This window comes from Xenopus tropicalis, chromosome 2 (assembly GCF_000004195.4).
Source record: "Xenopus tropicalis strain Nigerian chromosome 2, UCB_Xtro_10.0, whole genome shotgun sequence".
Taxonomy (NCBI): Eukaryota; Metazoa; Chordata; class Amphibia; order Anura; family Pipidae; genus Xenopus; species Xenopus tropicalis.
In genome coordinates, this window is record NC_030678.2 from 954030 (window position 1) to 977647 (window position 23618).

General features: G+C 52.1%; 1 protein-coding gene across 3 annotated transcripts; it reads right to left on the reverse strand.

Annotated features, from left to right (window-relative positions):
* Positions 1–2571: 2571 nt before the first annotated feature.
* On the reverse strand, positions 2572–23350 carry LOC101734364. 3 transcript variants are annotated; one of them, XM_031896401.1, is made up of 7 exons: positions 22821–23349; positions 19530–19886; positions 10896–11252; positions 8085–8342; positions 6949–7305; positions 4254–4610; positions 2572–3175 (listed from the first exon to the last, which is right to left on the reverse strand). In XM_031896401.1, the coding sequence occupies exons 1-7, from the start codon at positions 22945–22947 to the stop codon at positions 3147–3149; spliced, it is 1842 nt and encodes a 613-aa protein (XP_031752261.1). In that variant the 5' UTR covers positions 22948–23349; the 3' UTR covers positions 2572–3146. The 3 variants fall into 3 exon arrangements, with proteins under 3 accessions (XP_031752261.1, XP_031752262.1, XP_004920001.2); XM_031896402.1 differs by lacking the exon at positions 6949–7305 and having other exon boundaries at positions 22821–23350; XM_004919944.4 differs by lacking the exons at positions 19530–19886; positions 22821–23349 and adding an exon at positions 12700–12767.
* Between the last annotated feature and the right edge of the window lie 268 nt (positions 23351–23618).

The window sequence follows — 23618 nt, forward strand, 5'->3', positions numbered from 1 at the left end:
GGGGGCAGCACTGGGCTCTGGCTGCTAGCATGGTACAGACGGGGGGGTATATATATATATAATAAGTTCAAGAATGGACAGCACACACTTTAAAGTGCAAAAGGTATATTAAAAGATCAAATTCATACTGTACACAAAATGCAACGTTTCGAGCCTGGCCGGGCTCTTCCTCAAGGCATATGGGCAGTAATTCCATATACAGATTCCCAAAGGAAGCTACTTATAGTCTACAGAGAGGAAATGACCACATAACATATTATACAAACATAGTACAGAGTTCCATCCCCATTCCAGTGATAACACCATTTATGAGATATACAGAGTACAGGGTTCCATCCCCATTTCAGTGATAACACCATTTATGAAATATACAGAGTACAGGGTTCCATCCCCATTTCAGTGATAACACCATTTATGAGATATACAGAGTACAGGGTTCCATCCCCATTTCAGTGATAACACCATTTATGAAATATACAGAGTACAGGGTTCCATCCTCATTTCAGTGATAACACCATTTATGAGATATACAGAGTACAGGGTTCCATCCCCATTTCAGTGATAACACCATTTATGAGATATACAGAGTACAGGGTTCCATCCTCATTTCAGTGATAACACCATTTATGAGATATACAGAGTACAGGGTTCCATCCCCATTTCAGTGATAACACCATTTATGAGATATACAGAGTACAGGGTTCCGTCCCCATTTCAGTGATAACACCATTTATGAAATATACAGAGTACAGGGTTCCATCCTCATTTCAGTGATAACACCATTTATGAAATATACAGAGTACAGGGTTCCATCCTCATTTCAGTGATAACACCATTTATGAGATATACAGAGTACGACTTCACCTTTTGAGCGGTTTCTCCCACATATATCTTTTTACATGGACAGATAATAAACCACATATTGTGATAAACATGTGAAATGTCCCCTCAATGCAAATGTTTCACCTGTCGTGGGATGTTGGAATACCCTCCCCCGCATCACATATTTACATTGTTTATAATCTAGACAAGGGTACATTCCACTCCGGGAGTATCCAAATACTCCCTTGGTTTCCATGCAGCCTCCCCTAGTAACAGAGGAGGTAACCAACTTAGAACCAATAGTCCTACCCTTTCTATAAGAAATAAGAGTGGGCAACCTGAACTCTCCTATTTGTGGGTAGGCACCTCGTAGGGTATGCCAATGTTTACGCAGACTCATTGCTATCTGTTTACTATGGGCACCGTACTGGGTCACAAAGGTTACCCTGGGGGATCTATCCCTTGCCCCCCGTGGTTGGGAAATACGAGTCTCCGCTCTCTCTAGAACTCTCGCTGGATACCCTCTTTTAACAAATTTATGTTTCATCTGTTCAACCTGTGCTTTCCTGACTTATGGATCCCTTACTAATCTCTGTACCCTCTTTAGCTGCCTGATTGGTATAGAATCCCTTGTATGGATTGGATGATAACTAGAATAGTGTCAAATCTGGTTTCGGTCAGTAGGTTTAGAGTACAATTTAGTTTGCAATCTCCCCTGTCTGGAAACCTCCACATCTAAAAAGTGTATATTGTTATTATCCTTCACACAAATAAATTTAATAGCAGGATGAAAATGATTCAGCTGGGCGTGGAACCGAGATAGGGAATCAAGGTCACCCCCCCATAATACAAAGATATCATTGATATACCTCCCCCAGGCCCCACAGTGGTTCCGCGATATACACGGGGATGTTCAAACCATGCCATGAAAATATTTGCAAATGACGGCGCGACATTGGATCCCATCGCGGTTCCACCAACTGCAGATAAAAAACATCCTGAAATATAAAGTAATTCATCCTCAGGGTGATGCCAGGCAATTCCAGAAAATAACAAATTTGAATCTCACTATACAGTCCAGTATTCCGCAGCATCCACTCACAGGATGATACATGTGGCTAGGCTCTGGGTGCTAGCATGGTACACACGGGGGGGTATATATATATATAGTGGGGGCAGCACTGGGCTCTGGGTGCTAGCATGGTACAGATGGGGGGGTATATATACAGTATATATATAGTGGGGGCAGCACTGGGCTCTGGGTGCTAGCATGGTAAACACGGGGGGGTATATATATATATAGTGGGGGCAGCACTGGGCTCTGGCTGCTAGCATGGTACACACGGGGGGGTATATATATATATAGTGGGGGCAGCACTGGGCTCTGGCTGCTAGCATGGTAAACACGGGGGGGTATATATATATATATAGTGGGGGCAGCACTAGGCTCTGGCTGCTAGCATGGTACACACGGGGGGGTATATATATATATAGTGGGGGCAGCACTGGGCTCTGGCTGCTAGCATGGTACACACGGGGGGGTATATATATATATAGTGGGGGCAGCACTGGGCTCTGGCTGCTAGTATGTTACAGACGGGGGGGTATATATATATGTATATATATAGGGGGGGCATGGTACAGACAGGAGGGTGGGCTCACTGGCCAGTGAGACTGCTCACACCTCTCACTAATGGGGCAGTCTCTCTGTGAGACTGGGGAGAGATTTGACTGAATTGGGCAACAAAATGGCAGATGGGGTTCCATGTTGGCGAATACAAAGTTACCCACTTGGGTAGAAATAAGAGCAAAGACCAATGATACAGAGCCCGGCCTTAGACTAGGGGCAGATAGGGCAGATGATCCACTTCTCTCAGGGTTCTGCTGGGGGGTGTTGGGTACAGAACCCCCCCCGTGCAATATATTTATATCCATTTCTGTTCCGGTTGTGCCCAACTCAGCGTTCTGCCCCCCCTCCCTTCTTGGCTGCAGTCACTTCCATGGGGTCACGTGATGTCTCTCGGATCAGAACTGCTGTGGGGAACAAGTCTTTCTGCCCCAATGTCACCCCTTTGCTCCCCCCGACTGTCACCCTCAGTGCTCAGGGGTCTCGCCCAGTGTTTTCTACTTTCAAATGGAGACTGTGAAGTCTCTCAGGCAGTTCCAGTAAATCCCTTGTCTGTGCTTGGTGGGTGGAACCTGTCAGGTCCAATCACAAAGTCACAGATCCCTCTCCCCCCCCCCCACCCCAGTGCAGATCAGAACCAGGTCCCATGTTGGTTTGGTGACTCCATTATCCACATTTATCCACCATCACAGGGGGGTTAGTCCATGGTCCCAGCTTTGGCTCCATCTGTAAAAAAGTAAGTGAGGCTGAAAAAATACTCACGTCCATCAAGTTCAACCTTTTACATCTGTATAAACCTGCCCAACTGCTACTGATCCAGGAAGGGGGGGGGCTTCTGTACCCTCTACAATTTGCCACATGTAACCCCTTCCTTGTACCTATCTAATGTATCTGCCAGTACCACTGATTCAGGGGGGGGGTCCCATTCCCTTTATCAGCTTAGTCGCTCTTCCCTGTACTTTCTCTATTTCATTACTGCCCCCCCTTATATATTTATATATAGTGACCCCCCCTTAACTGCCCCCCCCCCCAGTGTAACCAATCCCAACTGGGCCAGCCTTTCCCCATAACTGAGCCCATTCCCTTTATCAGCTTAGTCGCTCTTCCCTGTACTTTCTCTATTTCATTACTGCCCCCCCTTATATATTTATATATAGTGACCCCCCCCCCCCCTTAACTGCCCCTTCCCCAGTGTAACCAATCCCAACTGGGCCAGCCTTTCCCCATAACTGAGCCCATTCCCTTTATCAGCTTAGTCGCTCTTCCCTGTACTTTCTCTATTTCATTACTGCCCCCCCCTTATATATATTTATATATAGTGACCCCCCCTTAACTGCCCCTTCCCCAGTGTAACCAATCCCAACTGGGCCAGCCATTCCTTTATATCCGGCTTTTCCCAAACCTTAACATCATGATTTCCCCTTTAATAATCATTTTCTTTCCTCTCTCATTGAAATGATCTTCATCGCCTACAATCCCCCCCCCAAGGGCCCCTTTGGTTACTGTGGGGGGGTGAGACCTCCAGGCCAGGGATGCGCCTCTGGGGGGGTCATTTACAAGCGCAGTTTTGCCCCCAGTGAGTCGCGTGTCGGACCCCGTTTGCGCTCACAGTTGCACTCGCTGCAGTTGCAGATATAAATGACCCCCCAGTGGCGCAGGTTGGTGCCGCATTTATAGCTGCGCTGTATTCAGCCAGTTGTGCAGTTAATGTGCATTACTGCATCGGTGCATGTGATTGGTGCAATATATTATCTATAGGGGTGATTAGGAACCTCCATACTTTGGGTATTTGAGGGGAACCCACCTTGCACGTGCAGTAAATATATTTGTTTGAACCATCGTTTCCTCGAGAGGGTGTCCACAGTGACTATGTATTTCCCAGCATCCTCTCTGGTCAGGTTATAGAGCCACAAACTGCCATTGTGCGACACGGAGCTCCGCGGGGGCGGGTACTGCCCATAATACAGGACTGGGTTGCACAAGGCGTCGGCCCGCGCTATCGTCTGCCGGTATTTGTGCTGCAATTTCTTCACTTGCCAAGTGAATTGGTTACACTCCCCCTCCTGGGTCTGACTGACCCGCAGCTTCTCCTGCATGGGGAACAGCACGGGGGCCCCCTCTGCTCCAAATATGTCCTGTGGGTCCCGCTCTGTGGCGCCCCCTGGGGAGGGAAGGGACAGCTTTAAAGGGAGGGTATGAGAAATGTATCAGAAGGAGCCAGCACTACACATTAGAACTGCTTTCAGCTAACCTATTGTTTCTCCTACTCCCATTTAACTGGAGGAGTCCCAAGCTGGACTTGGATTTCTTACTATTGAGTGCTATTCTGATACCTACTGGGAGCTGCTATCTTGCTCCCTTCCCATTGTTCTGCTGATCGGCTGCTGGGGGTGAGGGGGGGGATATCACTCCAACTTGCAGCGCAGCAGTAAAGTGTGACTGAAGTTTATCAGAACACAGGTCATGTGACTGAGGGCACCATGGAAACTAAGAATATGTCTATTTATCAGCTTTTGAATGAAAAAAAAGTTATTTTCCAGTTGGAGTTTCCAGATTATTTGAGATTTGTGAGACTCTTGGAAAATGATTCTGCATTTGAGTTATTGTTTCAGGATCAAGTTTTTGAATTTTGGTAAGTTTAATAAAAATGTTCAGGTTTGGTTTGTATTTAAAAAAAACACCTCAAAAATTTGATTTTGATAAATACGCCTCCCGGGGTATAAAACAATCATTTTGCATCTACAGGTATGGGACCCGTTACCCACAATGCTTTGGGTCTGGTGTTTTATGTATAAGGGAAATTTCCATAATTTGGATCTCCATAATGTAAGCCTACTAAAAAATAATTTAACCATGAAATAAACCCAATAGGGCTGTTCTGCCCCCAATAAGGGGTAATTATATCTTAGTTGGGATCAAGTACAGGTACTGTTTTATTATTACAGAGAAAAGGGAATCATTTAACCATTAAATAAACCCAATAGGGCTGTTCTGCCCCAATAAGGGGTAATTATATCTTAGTTGGGATCAAGTACAGGTACTGTTTTATTATTACAGAGAAAAGGGAATCATTTAACCATGAAATAAACCCAATAGGGCTGTTCTGCCCCAATAAGGGGTAATTATATCTTAGTTGGGATCAAGTACAGGTACTTTTTTATTATTACAGAGAAAAGGGAATCATTTAACCATGAAATAAACCCAATAGGGCTGTTCTGCCCCAATAAGGGGTAATTATATCTTAGTTGGGATCAAGTACAGGTACTGTTTTATTATTACAGAGAATAGGGAATCATTTAACCATTAAATAAACCCAATAGGGCTGTTCTGCCCCAATAAGGGGTAATTATATCTTAGTTGGGATCAAGTACAGGTACTGTTTTATTATTACAGAGAAAAGGGAATCATTTAACCATGAAATAAACCCAATAGGGCTGTTCTGCCCCAATAAGGGGTAATTATATCTTAGTTGGGATCAAGTACAGGTACTGTTTTATTATTACAGAGAAAAGGGAATCATTTAACCATTAAATAAACCCAATAGGGCTGTTCTGCCCCAATAAGGGGTAATTATATCTTAGTTGGGATCAAGTACAGGTACTGTTTTATTATTACAGAGAAAAGGGAATTATCTTTATGAATTAGAATTTTTTGGAAAATGGGTTTCTGGATAATGGATCCCATACCTGTATAATAATGTACCATGTTTGTTGCTGTCGTTACATCAGGACATGGGAAATGTTATTATTTAAGACTCGCTGTCAGAATCAGCAGAAAACACAGAACTCACCAAACCTGAAAGTGTTAAAAACCTCAATACTCAAAAACTTGATCTTGAAAAAACAAACGCAGAATCATTTTCCCTGACTGCAAAACCTCAAATAAGTCTGGAAACTCGAATTGGAAATCCAAGGGATCTGAGAGGGAGGGGCTTATTCCAAGGGGAAGGGATCTGAGAGGGAGGAGCTTATTCCAAGGGGTAGGGATCTGAGAGGGAGGGGCTTATTCCAAGGGGAAGGTATCTGAGAGGGAGGGGCTTATTCCAAGGGGAAAGTATCTGAGAGGGAGGGGCCTCTTCCAAGGTGAAGGGATCCGAGAGGGAGGGGCTTATTCCATGGGGAAGGTACCTAAGAGGGAAGGGCTTATTCCAAGGTATCTGAGAGGGAGGGGCTTATTCCAAGGGGAAGGTACCTGAGAGGGAGGGGCTTATTCCAAGGGGAAGGGATCCGAGAGGGAGGGGCTTATTCCAAGAGGAAGGGATCCGAGAGGGAGGGGCTTATTCCAAGGGGAAGGTAGCTGAGGGGGAGGGGCTTATTCCAAGGGGAAGGTAGCTGAGGGGGAGGGCCTTATTCCAAGGGGAAGGACAGGAGGTGCCCCAGGGAATCCTTATGGGTTTATGGGCTGTTTTGTTCTGTTCATCAATAGAAATATAATCTGACCTACTGCTGTGTTGTGTAGTCAGCTGTACCCATAGCAACCAGCTTGGGGGGGCAACTCACCTTGGACATACAGTATATATGTTTTCTTAAACCACGGCGCCCTCCAGTGGGTGTCCACGGTGACGGTGTATTTCCCAGCATCCTCTCTGGTCAGGTTATAGAGCAGCAAACTGCCATTGTCAGACACGTTGCTCCGCGGGGGCGGGTACTGCCCATAATACAGGACTGGGTTGCACAAGGCGTCGGCCGTCGCTATCGTCTCCCGGTATTGGTGCTGGAATTTCTTCACTTGCCAAGTGAATGGGTTACACTCCCCCTCCTGGGTCTGACTGACCCGCAGCTTCTCCTGCATGGGGAACAGCACGGGGGCCCCCTCTGCTGCAAATATGTCCTGTGGGTCCCGCTCTGTGGCGCCCCCTGGGGAGGGAAGGGACAGCTTTACAGGGAGGGTATGAGAAATGTATGAGAAGGAGAGAAAACAATGGGGGAAGTAGCAAAGGATTCTGGGAGCTGCAGTCAGGGGGGGATGGTGGAACTTGCATGGGGGGGCACCGGTTTAGAAATGGGAGGTAAGTTCCCTTTAAGGACAATAAACTTTCTGTCAAACTGACTCTTTGGTGCCCAACTGATTGTTACAATGAATAAATAGGGGCAACAGGGCTGTGTGGGGGCAACTGCTCTCCAACTGGGGGGTCTGGAAGGAACCATTTAGGGACAGGGAAAAGCCCTGAGGGTTGGAATGAAGGGAGGCGGCTGAGAAGGGTCCAACCATTCAGTGATTACACCCGGGGCATTAGGCTAAACCATTAGTATAGCGGGGAGGGGGTGCTGTGTGGAAACAATATGGGGGTTCAGGTAGAGAAGCTGTAAGGAAACATTATGGGGGTTCAGGTAGAGAAGCTGTAAGGAAACATTATGGGGGTTCAGGTAGAGAAGCTGTAAGGAAACATTATGGGGGTTCAGGTAGAGAATCTGTAAGGAAACATTATGGGGGTTCATTTAGAGAAGCTGTAAGGAAACATTATGGGGGTTCAGGTAGAGAATCTGTAAGGAAACATTATGGGGGTTCAGGTAGAGAAGCTGTAAGGAAACATTATGGGGGTTCAGGTAGAGAATCTGTAAGGAAACATTATGGGGGTGCTGGGGGCGGAGCTCTATGGATTCTGTCTCGTCCCTTCCGATTGGCAGTCACTCACCTGGGCAGCGAATGGCAGACAGACGGACTCGCTTCTCCGTAACTCTGTTTCTCACCGTGCAGCTTATACCCCCGGGGAGGGGTAAAGGGACCGTGATTCTATCCCCATTCACCTCCCCTGGGGGGATCATATTCCTCTTTATTGCCCCATTAGTGACCCAAGTGTAGGAGGGGTCCGACCCGGTCTGTACCCTGCAGCTCAGCACCGCCCTCTCCCCCGACTCACACGAGACCTCAATTACTGGATCTGAAAGGGGAACTGACAGACAGACAGACATCTCAGGATATAATAAACTAACGTGGGGGATCCCCCCCGGCACTGACATTAGTTCAACTTTAGCCTCTGGTTCTGATATTCTCAGACCCACTCCCAGCCGGTACCTATGGGTTGGGGGGAACCTCCAGTCATTCCTATATTTATACAGGGATTGTGCGCCCAGCCTGGCGATTATAGGCCGGTAAGTCTGACATCTATATATATACAGTATATGTGTGTGTGTATATATATATATATATACAGTGGCTTGCAAAAGTATTCGGCCCCCTTGAACTTTCCCACATTTTGTCACATTACAGCCACAAACATGAATCAATTTTATTGGAATTCCACGGGAAAGCCCAATACAAAGTGGGGTACACGGGAAAGCCCAATACAAAGTGGGGTACACGGGAGAGACCAATACAAAGTGGGGTACACGGGAAAGCCCAATACAAAGTGGGGTACACGGGAAAGCCCAATACAAAGTGGGGTACACGGGAAAGCCCAATACAAAGTGGGGTACACGGGAAAGCCCAATACAAAGTGGGGTACACGGGAAAGCCCAATACAAAGTGGGGTACACGGGAGAGACCAATACAAAGTGGGGTACACGTGAGAAGTGGACGGAAAATCATACATGATTCCAAACATTTTTTACAAATAAATAAGTGCAAAGTGGGGTGTGCGTAATTATTCAGCCCCCTTGGGTCTGAGTGCAGTCAGTTGCCCATAGACATTGCCTGATGAGTGCTAATGACTAAATAGAGTGCCCCTGTGTGTAATCTAATGTCAGTACAAATACAGCTGCTCTGTGACGGCCTCAGAGGTTGCTAAGGGAATATTGGGAGCAACAACACCATGAAGCCCAAAGAACACACCAGACAGGTCAGGGATAAAGTTATTGAGAAATATAAAGCAGGCTTAGGCTACAAACAGATTCCCAAAGCCTTGAACCTCCCACGGAGCCCTGTTCCACCGATCATTCAGAAATGGCAGGAGTATGGCACAACTGTAACCCTACCCAGGCACGGCCCCCCCCTAAACTCACAGGCCCAACAAGCGCTGATCAGAAATGCAGCCAAGGGGCCCATGGTGACTCTGGGGGGGCTGCAGGGATCTACAGCTCAGGGGGGGGAATCTGTCCAACAACTATTAGTCGGGCACTGCACAAAGTTGGCCTTTATGGAAGAGTGGCAAGAAGAAAGCCATTGTTACCAGAAAACCATAAGAAGTCCAGTTTGCCACAAGCCATGTGGGGGGGGGGGGGCAGCAAACATGTGGGAGAAGGGGCTCTGGTCAGATGAGACCAAAATGGAACTTTTTGCAAAACGCTATGTGTGGCGGAAAACTAACCCTGCACATCCCTCTGACCCCACCATCCCCACTGTCACATATGGGGGGGCAGCATCATGCTCTGGGGGGGCTTCAGCAGGGACAGGGAAGCTGCTCAGAGTTGATGGGAAGATGGATGGAGCCAAATACAGGGCAATCTTGGAAGAAAACCTCTTGGAGTCTGCAAAAGACTTGAGACTGGGGCGGAGGTTCCCCTTCCAGCAGGGCAACGACCCTAAACATAAAGCCAGGGCAACAATGGGTTAAACATATCCATGTGTTAGACTGGCCCAATCACAGCCCAGATCTAAATCCAATGGAGAATCTGTGGCAAGATCTGAAAACTGCTGTTCCCAAAGGCTGACCATCTAATCTGACTGAGCTGGAGCTGTTTTGCAAAGAAGAATGGGCAAGGGTTTCAGTCTGTAGGTGGGCAAAGCGGGTAGAGACATACCCTAAAGCCTGGCAGCTGGAATTGCAGCAAAAGGGGGTTCTACACAGTATTGGGGGGCTGAATAATTACGCACACCCCACTTTGCACTTATTTATTTGTAACAAATGTTTGGAATCATGTATGATTTTCCTTCCACTTCTCCCGTGTACCCCACTTTGTATTGGTCTCTCCCGTGTACCCCACTTTGTATTGGGCTTTCCCGTGTACCCCACTTTGTATTGGGCTTTCCCGTGTACCCCACTTTGTATTGGGCTTTCCCGTGTACCCCACTTTGTATTGGTCTCTCCCGTGTACCCCACTTTGTATTGGTCTTTCCCGTGTACCCCACTTTGTATTGGTCTCTCCCGTGTACCCCACTTTGTATTGGTCTTTCCCGTGTACCCCACTTTGTATTGGTCTCTCCCGTGTACCCCACTTTGTATTGGTCTTTCCCGTGTACCCCACTTTGTATTGGTCTTTCCCGTGTACCCCACTTTGTATTGGGCTTTCACGTGGAATTCCAATAAAATGGATTCATGTTTGTGGCTGTAATGTGACAAAATGTGGAAAAGTTCAAGGGGGCCGAATACTTTTGCAAGCCATTGTATGTATATATATATATAAACATTACAACTCATGTCACCACGTGTCAGACAATATTATCCTGGAAACATGTGGCCCCATGTGCCCTTGTGACTAACAGCCATTTGGGCAAGTGGCAATGTTATCTCTTCTCTATACCTGCAAGGCCAACATAGGGTTAATATGAGCCAGTAAGTTACACCCACCTTGGACATGCAGTATATATGATTTTTCAAACCATGGCGCCCTCCAGAGGGTGTTGGCGGTGACGGTGTATTTCCCAGCATCCTCTCTGGTCAGGTTATAGAGCCACAAACTGCCATTTTGTGACACGGAGCTCCGCGGGGGCGGGTACTGCCCATAATACAGGACTGGGTTGCACAAGGCGTCGGCCCGCGCTATCGTCTGCCGGTATTTGTGCTGCAATTTCTTCACTTGCCACGTGAATTGGTTACACTCCCCCTCCTGGGTCTGACTGACCCGCAGCTTCTCCTGCATGGGGAACAGCACGGGGGCCCCCTCTGCTGCAAATATGTCCTGTGGGTCCCGCTCTGTGGCGCCCCCTGGGGAGGGAAGAGACAGCTTTACAGGGAGGGTATGAGAAATGTATCAGAAGGAGCCAGCGCTACACATTAGAACTGCTTTCAGCTAACCTATTGTTTCTCCTACTCCCATGTAACTGGAGGAGTCCCAAGCCGGACTTGGATTTCTTACTATTGAGTGCTATTCTGATACCTACTGGGAGCTGCTATCTTGCTCCCTTCCCATTGTTCTGCTGATCGGCTGCTGGGGGTGAGGGGGGGGATATCACTCCAACTTGCAGCGCAGCAGTAAAGTGTGCCTGAGTCTGAGCTTTCAGCCAGCGCTACACATTAGAACTGCTTTCAGCTAACCTATTGTTTCTCCTACTCCCATGTAACTGGAGGAGTCCCAAGCCGGACTTGGGTTTCTTACTATTGAGTGCTATTCTGATACCTACTGGGAGCTGCTATCTTGCTCCCTTCCCATTGTTCTGCTGATCCGCAGCTTCTCCTGCATGGGGAACAGTACGGGGGCCCCCTCTAATGCAGATATGTCCTGTGAGTCCTGCTCTGTGGCGCCCCCTGGGGAGGGAAGAGACTGTTTGGACTGAGCAGGGGGCAGAGGGGCCAGCGCAGCCCCCTCATGCAGTTATGAGCTGTGGCCCCTGCTGTGGGGCTGCTTGTTATACATAACCCCCCCCCCCCAGGGTAATTAGGGTAACTCACTGTTTCTGTAATGACAGGGGGTACGGAGGAGAATCAGCCTGGGGCAACCTAAGGGTCATGGTTACAGTGAGTAATGTGCCAGTGTGCCCGGGCCTGTAATGACTGGCACGTACGTGGGCAGATCCTTTATAGCCACGCCCAGCCCTGATGCCCTGTCACATGTTCTGGGTGCCACCCTTAAGTCACTAGTCTCTCTGGGTGCTGCCTGTCACCTTCAGGTCACCGGTCCCACCCGCCCTCCCCGGGGCCAGTAACTGCACGGGGGATTCTGGGTATTTTGCCCCTTCTTTAACCCTAGTGCTGCCCCTCTGCCAGTGATACCCTGGGGCAGTGTCGCTGCCCGCCCTGTGCCTATGGGGCTGTACTGTTACTGCCAGCTGGGCACCCGATTTCCCTGCCAGTTTGTTGTGTTTTAACCCTTTAGTGTCACTGGATAATCAGCGGGGGGGCTATTGCCATATATATTAGATTATGAGCTGCCCTGTAACCCCCCCCCATGACTGCCCCTTCCCAAGCCTGGGCCCTGTAGCAGCTGATCCTGTTTCACCCCCCAATGGATAACTATGTGCCCCCCCAAACCAACTGGTCAGCACCCACTTTTCCACAGATCAGTCCAATCTGCCAGAAGCCCAATGAAAGCCTCCCTTATTGCAGACAGTGTAGCACAGACCAATCAGCAGTGAGCTTACACTCAGGCCTCGCTATACGTGCGGATCTGTATGGCTGCAGCCCCCGGGCCCCTAGGGACCCCCCCGGGACTCACCATGGGAGACTGAGGGCAGGAGGAAGAGCAGGATCAGCCCCATCGCTGGCTCCATGTTTGTGTCTGAGTGAGAGATCATTTCCTATGGGCGGGGCCTGTCCTGTCACTCACAGATCTGCTGCCAGAATTAACCCCTTGGGTGCGGTGTTCCTTCTGTATCTAAGTATGTATCTATGTATTTATATCTTTATTTATAAAGTGCTACTTATGTACCCAAATCAACTGATTCCCCGCAGATCTGACCACTTGTCCCCGGGGCCCCTCTACACAGGCCAATAAGCTGCAGGGGGGCCCCTCTACACAGGCCAATAAGCTGCAGGGGGGCCCCTCTACACAGGCCAATAAGCTGCAGGGGGGCCCCTCTACACAGGCCAATAAGCTGCAGGAGGGCCCCTCTACACAGGCCAATAAGCTGCAGGGGGGCCCCTCTACACAGGCCAATAAGCTGCAGGGGGGCCCCTCTACACAGGCCAATAAGCTGCAGGGGGGCCCCTCTACACAGGCCAATAAGCTGCAGGGGGGCCCCTCTACACAGGCCAATAAGCTGCAGGGGGGCCCCTCTACACAGGCCAATAAGCTGCAGGGGGGCCCCTCTACACAGGCCAATAAGCTGCAGGGGGGCCCCTCATTCATGGTGTCCCTGATCCCCTGTTCCCCCCCCCAGTACTGAGACCTCCTTTTGCCCCCAGCACACCCAGGTGGAGTCGCCGGCACCCTTTGCCCCCCTGCTGGGCAATAAAACATTAGCTCCGTGTCTGTTCCAGTGTCAGACATTGGGCCGCTCCCCTTTCCCACGGATGTGCCGCTCCGGTTACACTGGGGGCCGGTTCTGTGCAGCAGGGAACCCACAGGGCCATTTGTCTGTACTTAATAGTCTCTGGGAATAAGGTTTACTTCCCCTTTACTCTGCTGGTTGAAAGGACCTGTGATTGGCTGATGTTTCTGGTATCACCTGTCTGGCTGCCACCTGTGCCAATGTGGGGGAGGATACAGGAATACAGGGAACCATAGGGGCACTAATGGTGGTTGAGCTGCCAGTAATGCCAGGCCCCCATAAGCCCCTCCCCCAACATGGGGGTGGGTGGAATTCCTTATATCCGGGTTATGATCGGGTTTGGGTCACAGATTTTCCAGCCGATCATTAACCAGGAAATGTACCCCCCATATAAGTCAATGCCCTGCCTCTCAGAATATTACCCCCCCCCCCCCCCCGCAAACATTACTGATTGTAATTAGCCCATAGAAATAAAGAGAACCAACTGCAAACCGTTCTGGCACAATAACATCTTTATTATTATATTCACAAGCAGGGGGCGCTGTTGCACCAGAGGGCTTTATTGGAACCAGAGGGTGAGAAGTGGAACTGCAGGGGGCAGAGTGATTGGTGGGAAGCAGAACATAAATTAAAGGGGAAGCAGAACATAAATTAAAGGGGAAGCAGAACATAAATTAAAGGGGAAGCAGAACATAAATTAAAGGGGAAGCAGAACATAAATTAAAGGGGAAGCAGAACATAAATTGAATGAATAGGGCCGTGCGGTGTAGGAATTCTCCGAGGCCACGTCCGTCTGTGGAACTTACTCATTTGGTGCCCTCTAAACCCAACCAATTCCCCAAGTAGCTTTAGATTGTAAGCTCTTGGGATTCCGAGCCCCTCCTATTTGGTACCCCCACCCCCGACCCTCGCACACCAGGCTTCATAGAAAACTGAAATCCTTAAAACCAATCACATTGGGCGGCAGCTGGGGTTCTTGGGTGATGAAGAGGATGTACAATTAGTTGGGGGCCCCCCGCTGGTTACCCCCCTCTATCCCGTCTTCTCTTCGCTTCTCTCCGCTCCGCCCGCCAATGGGACGCCATGCAGCAGATCAGGGCGGAGTTCATCAGGAATATGGCCAACTTGATGTACAGGTGAGCGGGCACCTCCGGGTCTGGGCCTGCGGGACAGGGAGTGGCATTAGGTTATGTGCCCCCCGTGCCCACCACTGAGACGCCCCAAGAACCTCATGCAACAAATGAACCCCATCATTGTACATGAGGAGGCGTGGCCTGGGGCACAGAGCTGCTGGGTAGGGGGCGGGACACAGCTGGAAGTTCTGATGGGATGAATCTGCAAGGTCCAAATGGGACAAGTGGTCCATACTGTACTGAGGAGTCTATACAGTGTTCCTACGGGGCAACAAGCATTCACTGGGGGTATTTACACGAATAGTCAGGGGCAATCTGCCTGCTCACAGGGTCGGTTCCAGGCCGGCCCAATGGGCTCTATAATGTTATTCATGTAAGGATTATGTCACCCTGTTGTGATGTCATTGCGCAGTGACACAGCCTTGGTGACATCATTATGCCACATGACCCTATGCAAATGGCCGGGCAGACCTGAAGTCTCATTGGGTTAACATTATCAGGAAAAGGTGCTGATCCATTACAGGGAATGGGCCAATACTGACCCGGTACGGGGAATGCGCCAATACTGACCCGGTACGGGGAATGTGCCAATACTGACCCGGTACGGGGAATGTGCCAATACTGACCCGGTACGGGGAATGTGCCAATACTGACCCGGTACGGGGAATGCGCCAATGCTGACCCGGTACAGGGAATGCGCCAATGCTGATCCATTACAGGGAATGCGCCAATGCTGACCCGGTACGGGGAATGCGCCAATGCTGACCCGGTACGGGGAATGCGCCAATGCTGACCCGGTACGGGGAATGCGCCAATGCTGACCCGGTACGGGGAATGTGCCAATGCTGACCCGGTACAGGGAATGTGCCAATGCTGACCCGGTACGGGGAATGTGCCAATACTGATCCATTACAGGGAATGCGCCAATGCTTACCCGGTACGGGGAATGTGCCAATACTGATCCATTACAGGGAATGCGCCAATGCTTACCCGGTACGGGAATGTGCCAATACTGATCCATTACAGGGAATGCGCCAATGCTTACCCGGTACGGGAATGTGCCAATACTGATCCATTACAGGGAATGCGCCAATGCTGACCCGGTACGGGAATGTGCCAATACTGATCCATTACAGGGAATGCGCCAATGCTTACCCGGTACGGGAATGTGCCAATACTGATCCATTACAGGGAATGCGCCAATGCTGACCCGGTACGGGAATGTGCCAATACTGATCCATTACAGGGAATGCGCCAATGCTTACCCGGTACGGGAATGTGCCAATACTGATCCATTACAGGGAATGCGCCAATGCTGACCCGGTACGGGAATGTGCCAATACTGATCCATTACAGGGAATGCGCCAATACTGACCCGGTACGGGGAATGCGCCAATGCTGACCCGGTACGGGGAATGCGCCAATGCTGACCCGGTACGGGGAATGCGCCAATGCTGACCCGGTACGGGGAATGCGCCAATGTTGACCCGGTACGGGGAATGCGCCAATGCTGACCCGGTACGGGGAATGCGCCAATGCTGACCCGGTACGGGGAATGTGCCAATACTGACCCGGTACGGGGAATGCGCCAATACTGACCCGGTACGGGGAATGCGCCAATGCTGACCCGGTACAGGGCACTCACACAGGGCAAGAAGCCAACAAACTGTGCCCTATAGTGCCAAGGTCATTGGCAATTACATTACAGGGAGTTGCCATTTTTCCCATCAGCCCTGAGCTCTCAGTGCCACGTCCTCCCCTGTCAGCCAATCAGCACTCACCTGGGCAGGGCACGCCGGGCACACTGACTGTCTTCTCCGTAACATTGTTTCTCACGACACAACTGGCATTGCCAGGGAAGGGCAACAGGACCGTCAGGTTATTCCCATTCACTTCCCATAGGGGACTCGGGTTCCCCATTACTGTCCCATTAGTGACCCAAGTGTAGGAGGGGTCCGACCCGGTCTGTACCCTGCAGCTCAGCACCGCCCTCTCCCCCGACTCACACGAGACCTCAATTACTGGATCTGAAAGGGGAACTGACAGACAGACAGGATCAGACATCTCAGGATATAATAAACTAACGTGGGGGTTGAGACTGCGGCTCCGATAAACCGTGACAATCGTTTGGGTTCTAAGGATTCTGATGGGTTTCATCAGGTCTCAGCTCAGTTCCGTCAGGGGCTGGCACAGGGTATGGCACATAAAGGGTTACTCAGAATGACACTGACATTAGTTCAGCTTTAGCCTCTGGCTCAGACTGAGTGTAGTGCCAATCCCCCCCTAGAGATCAGACCGAGTGTAGCGCCAATCCCCCCCTAGAGATCAGGCCGAGTGGAGCGCCAATCCCCCCCTAGAGATCAGGCCGAGTGTAGTGCCAATCCCCCCCTAGAGATCAGGCCGAGTGTAGTGCCAATCCCCCCCTAGAGATCAGGCCGAGTGGAGCGCCAATCCCCCCTAGAGATCAGGCCGAGTGTAGCGCCAATCCCCCCCTAGAGATCAGGCCGAGTGTAGCGCCAATCCCCCCCTAGAGATCAGGCCGAGTGTAGTGCCAATCCCCCCCTAGAGATCAGGCCGAGTGGAGCGCCAATCCCCCCCTAGAGATCAGGCCGAGTGGAGCGCCAATCCCCCCCTAGAGATCAGGCCGAGTGTAGTGCCAATCCCCCCCTAGAGATCAGGCCGAGTGTAGCGCCAATCCCCCCCTAGAGATCAGGCCGAGTGTAGTGCCAATCCCCCCCCAGAGATCAGGCCGAGTGTAGCGCCAATCCCCCCCTAGAGATCAGGCCGAGTGTAGCGCCAATCCCCCCCTAGAGATCAGGCCGAGTGTAGCGCCAATCCCCCCCCAGAGATCAGGCCGAGTGTAGCGCCAATCCCCCCCTAGAGATCAGGCCGAGTGTAGCGCCAATCCCCCCCCAGAGATCAGGCCGAGTGTAGCGCCAATCCCCCCCTAGAGATCAGGCCGAGTGTAGCGCCAATCCCCCCCCAGAGATCAGGCCGAGTGTAGCGCCAATCCCCCCCTAGAGATCAGGCCGAGTGTAGTGCCAATCCCCCCCCAGAGATCAGGCCGAGTGTAGCGCCAATCCCCCCCTAGAGATCAGGCCGAGTGTAGCGCCAATCCCCCCCTAGAGATCAGACCGAGTGTAGTGCCAATCCCCCCCTAGAGATCAGACCGAGTGTAGCGCCAATCCCCCCCCAGAGATCAGGCCGAGTGTAGCGCCAATCCCCCCCTAGAGATCAGGCCGAGTGTAGCGCCAATCCCCCCCCTAGAGATCAGGCCGAGTGTAGCGCCAATCCCCCCCCAGAGATCAGGCCGAGTGTAGCGCCAATCCCCCCCTAGAGATCAGACCGAGTGTAGCGCCAATCCCCCCCTAGAGATCAGGCCGAGTGTAGCGCCAATCCCCCCCTAGAGATCAGGCCGAGTGTAGCGCCAATCCCCCCCTAGAGATCAGGCCGAGTGTAGCGCCAATCCCCCCCTAGAGATCAGGCCGAGTGGAGCGCCAATCCCCCCCTAGAGATCAGGCCGAGTGTAGTGCCAATCCCCCCCTAGAGATCAGGCCGAGTGTAGTGCCAATCCCCCCTAGAGATCAGGCCGAGTGGAGCGCCAATCCCCCCTAGAGATCAGGCCGAGTGTAGCGCCAATCCCCCCCTAGAGATCAGGCCGAGTGTAGCGCCAATCCCCCCCTAGAGATCAGGCCGAGTGTAGTGCCAATCCCCCCCTAGAGATCAGGCCGAGTGGAGCGCCAATCCCCCCCTAGAGATCAGGCCGAGTGGAGCGCCAATCCCCCCCTAGAGATCAGGCCGAGTGTAGTGCCAATCCCCCCCTAGAGATCAGGCCGAGTGTAGCGCCAATCCCCCCCTAGAGATCAGGCCGAGTGTAGCGCCAATCCCCCCCTAGAGATCAGGCCGAGTGTAGTGCCAATCCCCCCCTAGAGATCAGGCCGAGTGGAGCGCCAATCCCCCCCTAGAGATCAGGCCGAGTGGAGCGCCAATCCCCCCCTAGAGATCAGGCCGAGTGTAGTGCCAATCCCCCCCTAGAGATCAGGCCGAGTGTAGCGCCAATCCCCCCCTAGAGATCAGGCCGAGTGTAGTGCCAATCCCCCCCCAGAGATCAGGCCGAGTGTAGCGCCAATCCCCCCCTAGAGATCAGGCCGAGTGTAGCGCCAATCCCCCCCTAGAGATCAGGCCGAGTGTAGCGCCAATCCCCCCCCAGAGATCAGGCCGAGTGTAGCGCCAATCCCCCCCTAGAGATCAGGCCGAGTGTAGCGCCAATCCCCCCCCAGAGATCAGGCCGAGTGTAGCGCCAATCCCCCCTAGAGATCAGGCCGAGTGTAGCGCCAATCCCCCCCCAGAGATCAGGCCGAGTGTAGCGCCAATCCCCCCCTAGAGATCAGGCCGAGTGTAGTGCCAATCCCCCCCCAGAGATCAGGCCGAGTGTAGCGCCAATCCCCCCCTAGAGATCAGGCCGAGTGTAGCGCCAATCCCCCCCTAGAGATCAGACCGAGTGTAGTGCCAATCCCCCCCTAGAGATCAGACCGAGTGTAGCGCCAATCCCCCCCTAGAGATCAGGCCGAGTGTAGCGCCAATCCCCCCCTAGAGATCAGGCCGAGTGTAGCGCCAATCCCCCCCCTAGAGATCAGGCCGAGTGTAGCGCCAATCCCCCCCCAGAGATCAGGCCGAGTGTAGCGCCAATCCCCCCCTAGAGATCAGACCGAGTGTAGCGCCAATCCCCCCCTAGAGATCAGGCCGAGTGTAGCGCCAATCCCCCCTAGAGATCAGGCCGAGTGTAGCGCCAATCCCCCCCTAGAGATCAGGCCGAGTGTAGCGCCAATCCCCCCCTAGAGATCAGGCCGAGTGTAGCGCCAATCCCCCCCTAGAGATCAGGCCGAGTGGAGCGCCAATCCCCCCCTAGAGAGGAAACCCACCTTGGACATGCAGTATATATGTTTTGTTAAACCACTGCTCCCTCCAGAGGGTGTCCACGGTGACGGTGTATTTCCCAGCATCCTCTCTGGTCAGGTTATAGAGCAGCAAACTGCCATTGTGAGACACGTTGCTCCGCGGGGGCGGGTAATTCCCTTCATACAGGACTGGGTTGCACAAGGCGTCGGCCCGCGCTATCGTCTCCCGGTATTGGTGCTGGGATTTCTTCACTTGCCAAGTGAATGGGTTACACTCCCCCTCCTGGGTCTGACTGACCCGCAGCTTCTCCTGCATGGGGAACAGCACGGGGGCCCCCTCTGCTGCAAATATGTCCTGTGGGTCCCGCTCTGTGGCGCCCCCTGGGGAGGGAAGGGACACATTGATCAGGAAAGAAAGTGTCACGATTGGTGGCCCAAATCCCAGAACAGCCGCCGAGGGCCCGGTCACAGCTCCCACTTGTGCCAAGAGCAGGAACCTGGGGTTTTGGGTGGAACCTCCCTTACTGGGTGCTGATGGGTCTGAAAGGAACAGCACAAAGGTTCCGAGCGAGACAGGGAACCAGATGGTAGGGTGAGGCCTGGGGCAGCTCAGAGTCCGGCCGGGTCAGAACCAGAACAGCAGCGCAGTACAGAATCAGGATCCAGAAGGGAAGTCAGGCAGGGAAAGGGGCAGAACCAGATGGGGCAGAACAGAGAGGGCAACCTGGAACTATACTAGATAGACCTATAATGGGCACAGAGGTGGGATTTATAGGCTGGATAATTGGAGATTTGTTACAGAGGTGGGGGGTAAATAGAGATCCCCTATAGCCATTGCCCCTATAGCCGTCTCCCCTATAGCCGTCGCCCCTATAGCCGTCGCCCCTATAGCCGTCTCCCCTATAGCCGTCTCCCCTATAGCCGTCGCCCCTATAGCCGTCGCCCCTATAGCCGTCTCCCCTATAGCCGTCTCCCCTATAGCCATCGCCCCTATAGCCACCGCCCCTATAGCCATCGCCCCTATAGCCGTCTCCCCTATAGCCGTCGCCCCTATAGCCGTCGCCCCTATAGCCGTCTCCCCTATAGCCGTCTCCCCTATAGCCGTCGCCCCTATAGCCATCGCCCCTATAGCCGTCTCCCCTATAGCCATCGCCCCTATAGCCGTCTCCCCTATAGCCATCGCCCCTATAGCCGTCTCCCCTATAGCCATCGCCCCTATAGCCGTCTCCCCTATAGCCGTCTCCCCTATAGCCGTCTCCCCTATAGTCGTCTCCCCTATAGCCGTCGCCCCTATAGCCGTCTCCCCTATAGTCGTCTCCCCTATAGCCGTCGCCCCTATAGCCGTCTCCCCTATAGCCGTCTCCCCTATAGCCGTCTCCCCTATAGCCGTCTCCCCTATAGCCGTCGCCCCTATAGCCGTCTCCCCTATAGCCGTCTCCCCTATAGCCGTCTCCCCTATAGCCGTCGCCCCTATAGCCGTCTCCCCTATAGCCGTCTCCCCTATAGCCGTCTCCCCTATAGTCATCTCCCCTATAGCCGTCTCCCCTATAGCCGTCTCCCCTATAGCCGTCTCCCCTATAGCCGTCTCCCCTATAGCCGTCGCCCCTATAGCCGTCTCCCCTATAGCCATCTCCCCTATAGCCGTCGCCCCTATAGCCACCGCCCCTATAGTCGTCTCCCCTATAGTCATCTCCCCTATAGCCGTCTCCCCTATAGCCGTCTCCCCTATAGCCGTCGCCCCTATAGCCGTCTCCCCTATAGCCATCTCCCCTATAGCCGTCGCCCCTATAGCCACCGCCCCTATAGCCGTCTCCCCTATAGCCATCTCCCCTATAGCCGTCGCCCCTATAGCCGTCTCCCCTATAGCCGTCTCCCCTATAGTCATCTCCCCTATAGCCGTCTCCCCTATAGCCGTCTCCCCTATAGCCGTCTCCCCTATAGCCGTCTCCCCTATAGCCGTCGCCCCTATAGCCGTCTCCCCTATAGCAAAGAGAAGGGGGTAATTTAGGTATCTTAGAATAACTGGCACAGGAAGGGTTAGGGGAATTCAGCATAAGTGGCAGGTAAAGGGTGCAGAAAGGAATGGGGGTAATAAAAGTAACTTACAGTGGCTATAAATAGGGATCAGGGGCAATTGGGGTCCGGGATTGATGAGAGGGAATCGGTGTAACTTACAACAAGGAGAAAGGGTATATAGAGGGATAAGGGCAGTTGGGGTAACTGGCAGGCAGGGGTACTGGAAGTGATGAGGGGCAATTAGGGTAACTCACCATAAGAGACAGACAGGGGTTCAGAAAGTGATGAGGGGCAATTAGGGTAACTCACCATAAGAGACAGACAGGGGTTCAGAAAGTGATGAGGGGCAATTAGGGTAACTCACCATAAGAGACAGACAGGGGTTCAGAAAGTGATGAGGGGCAATTAGGGTAACTCACCATAAGAGACAGGCAGGGGTACAGAAAGTGATGAGGGGCAATTAGGGTAACTCACCATAAGAGACAGGCAGGGGTACAGAAAGTGATGGGGGGCAATTAGGGTAACTGACCATAAGAGACAGGCAGGGGTACAGAAAGTGATGAGGGGCAATTAGGGTAACTCACCATAAGAGACAGGCAGGGGTACAGAAAGTGATGAGGGGCAATTAGGGTAACTCACCATAAGAGACAGGCAGGGGTACAGAAAGTGATGAGGGGCAATTAGGGTAACTCACCATAAGAGACAGGCAGGGGTACAGAAAGTGACGAGGGGCAATTAGGGTAACTCACCATAAGAGACAGGCAGGGGTACAGAAAGTGATGAGGGGCAATTAGGGTAACTCACCATAAGAGACAGGCAGGGGTACAGAAAGTGATGAGGGGCAATTAGGGTAACTCACCATAAGAGACAGGCAGGGGTACAGAAAGTGACGAGGGGCAATTAGGGTAACTCACCATAAGAGACAGGCAGGGGTACAGAAAGTGACGAGGGGCAATTAGGGTAACTCACCATAAGAGACAGGCAGGGGTACAGAAAGTGACGAGGGGCAATTAGGGTAACTCACCATAAGAGACAGGCAGGGGTACAGAAAGTGACGAGGGGCAATTAGGGTAACTCACCATAAGAGACAGGCAGGGGTACAGAAAGTGACGAGGGGCAATTAGGGTAACTCACCATAAGAGACAGGCAGGGGTACAGAAAGTGACGAGGGGCAATTAGGGTAACTCACCATAAGAGACAGGCAGGGGTACAGAAAGTGACGAGGGGCAATTAGGGTAACTCACCATAAGAGACAGACAGGGGTACAGAAAGTGACGAGGGGCAATTAGGGTAACTCACCATAAGAGACAGACAGGAGGATGAATAGAAGGTTCAGTTCTGCTTCTCTCTTCATTTTCCCACTGACCGACCCAGAGATACAGCGAATATAAACCCTCACGCCCCGGGGGGGGCAAGAAGAGATCATTTCCTTCCCTGTGGCTGAGAGGGGCAGGGGCTTTGGCTCTCAGTTACAGACCTACGGGTATTGGCGCTGCCCCGGGGGGGGCAAGAAGAGATCATTTCCTTCCCTGTGGCTGAGAGGGGCAGGGGCTTTGGCTCTCAGTTACAGACCTACGGGTATTGGCGCTGCCCCGGGGGGGGCAAGAAGAGATCATTTCCTTCCCTGTGGCTGAGAGGGGCAGGGGCTTTGGCTCTCAGTTACAGACCTACGGGTATTGGCGCTGCCCCGGGGGGGGCAAGAAGAGATCATTTCCTTCCCTGTGGCTGAGAGGGGCAGGGGCTTTGGCTCTGTTACAGACCTACAGGCATTGGTGCTGCCCCGGGGGGGGGCAAGAAGAGATCATTTCCTTCCCTGTGGCTGAGAGGGGCAGGGGCAGGGGCTTTGGTTACAGACTTACAGGCATTGGTGCTGCCCCGGGGGGGGGGGGGGAGATTAAATAAAGCAGTTGGGGGCTCTGTTATTTGGGCACATTCCCTGTCTGATTGGGGGGGGTTCCCTGAGTCCCCGAATCCCCAAGGAGGAATCTGTTGTTGGATCAGCCCAGGTGGGGGCTGGGAGTACCTGTGGGTAATACCTACAGTATCTGGGGCAATTAATAAACAGCAATGTTATGTCTCTCCTGGGATAATGTGGGG

What these genes read in the sequence shown, in the direction of transcription:
- LOC101734364 (XM_031896401.1), bottom strand. Translation starts at nt 22,947, where the DNA reads ATGATCTCTTCTTGCCCCCCCCGGGGCGTGAGGGTTTATATTCGCTGT. An exon ending in GTCTGCCATTCGCTGCCCAG is followed by an intron (nt 7,306 to 8,084) that starts GTGAGTGACTGC and finishes TTCCCTCCCCAG; the next exon opens with GGGGCGCCACAGAGCGGGAC. An exon ending in ATATTTACTGCACGTGCAAG is followed by an intron (nt 3,176 to 4,253) that starts GTGGGTTCCCCT and finishes ACTTTTTTACAG; the next exon opens with ATGGAGCCAAAGCTGGGACC.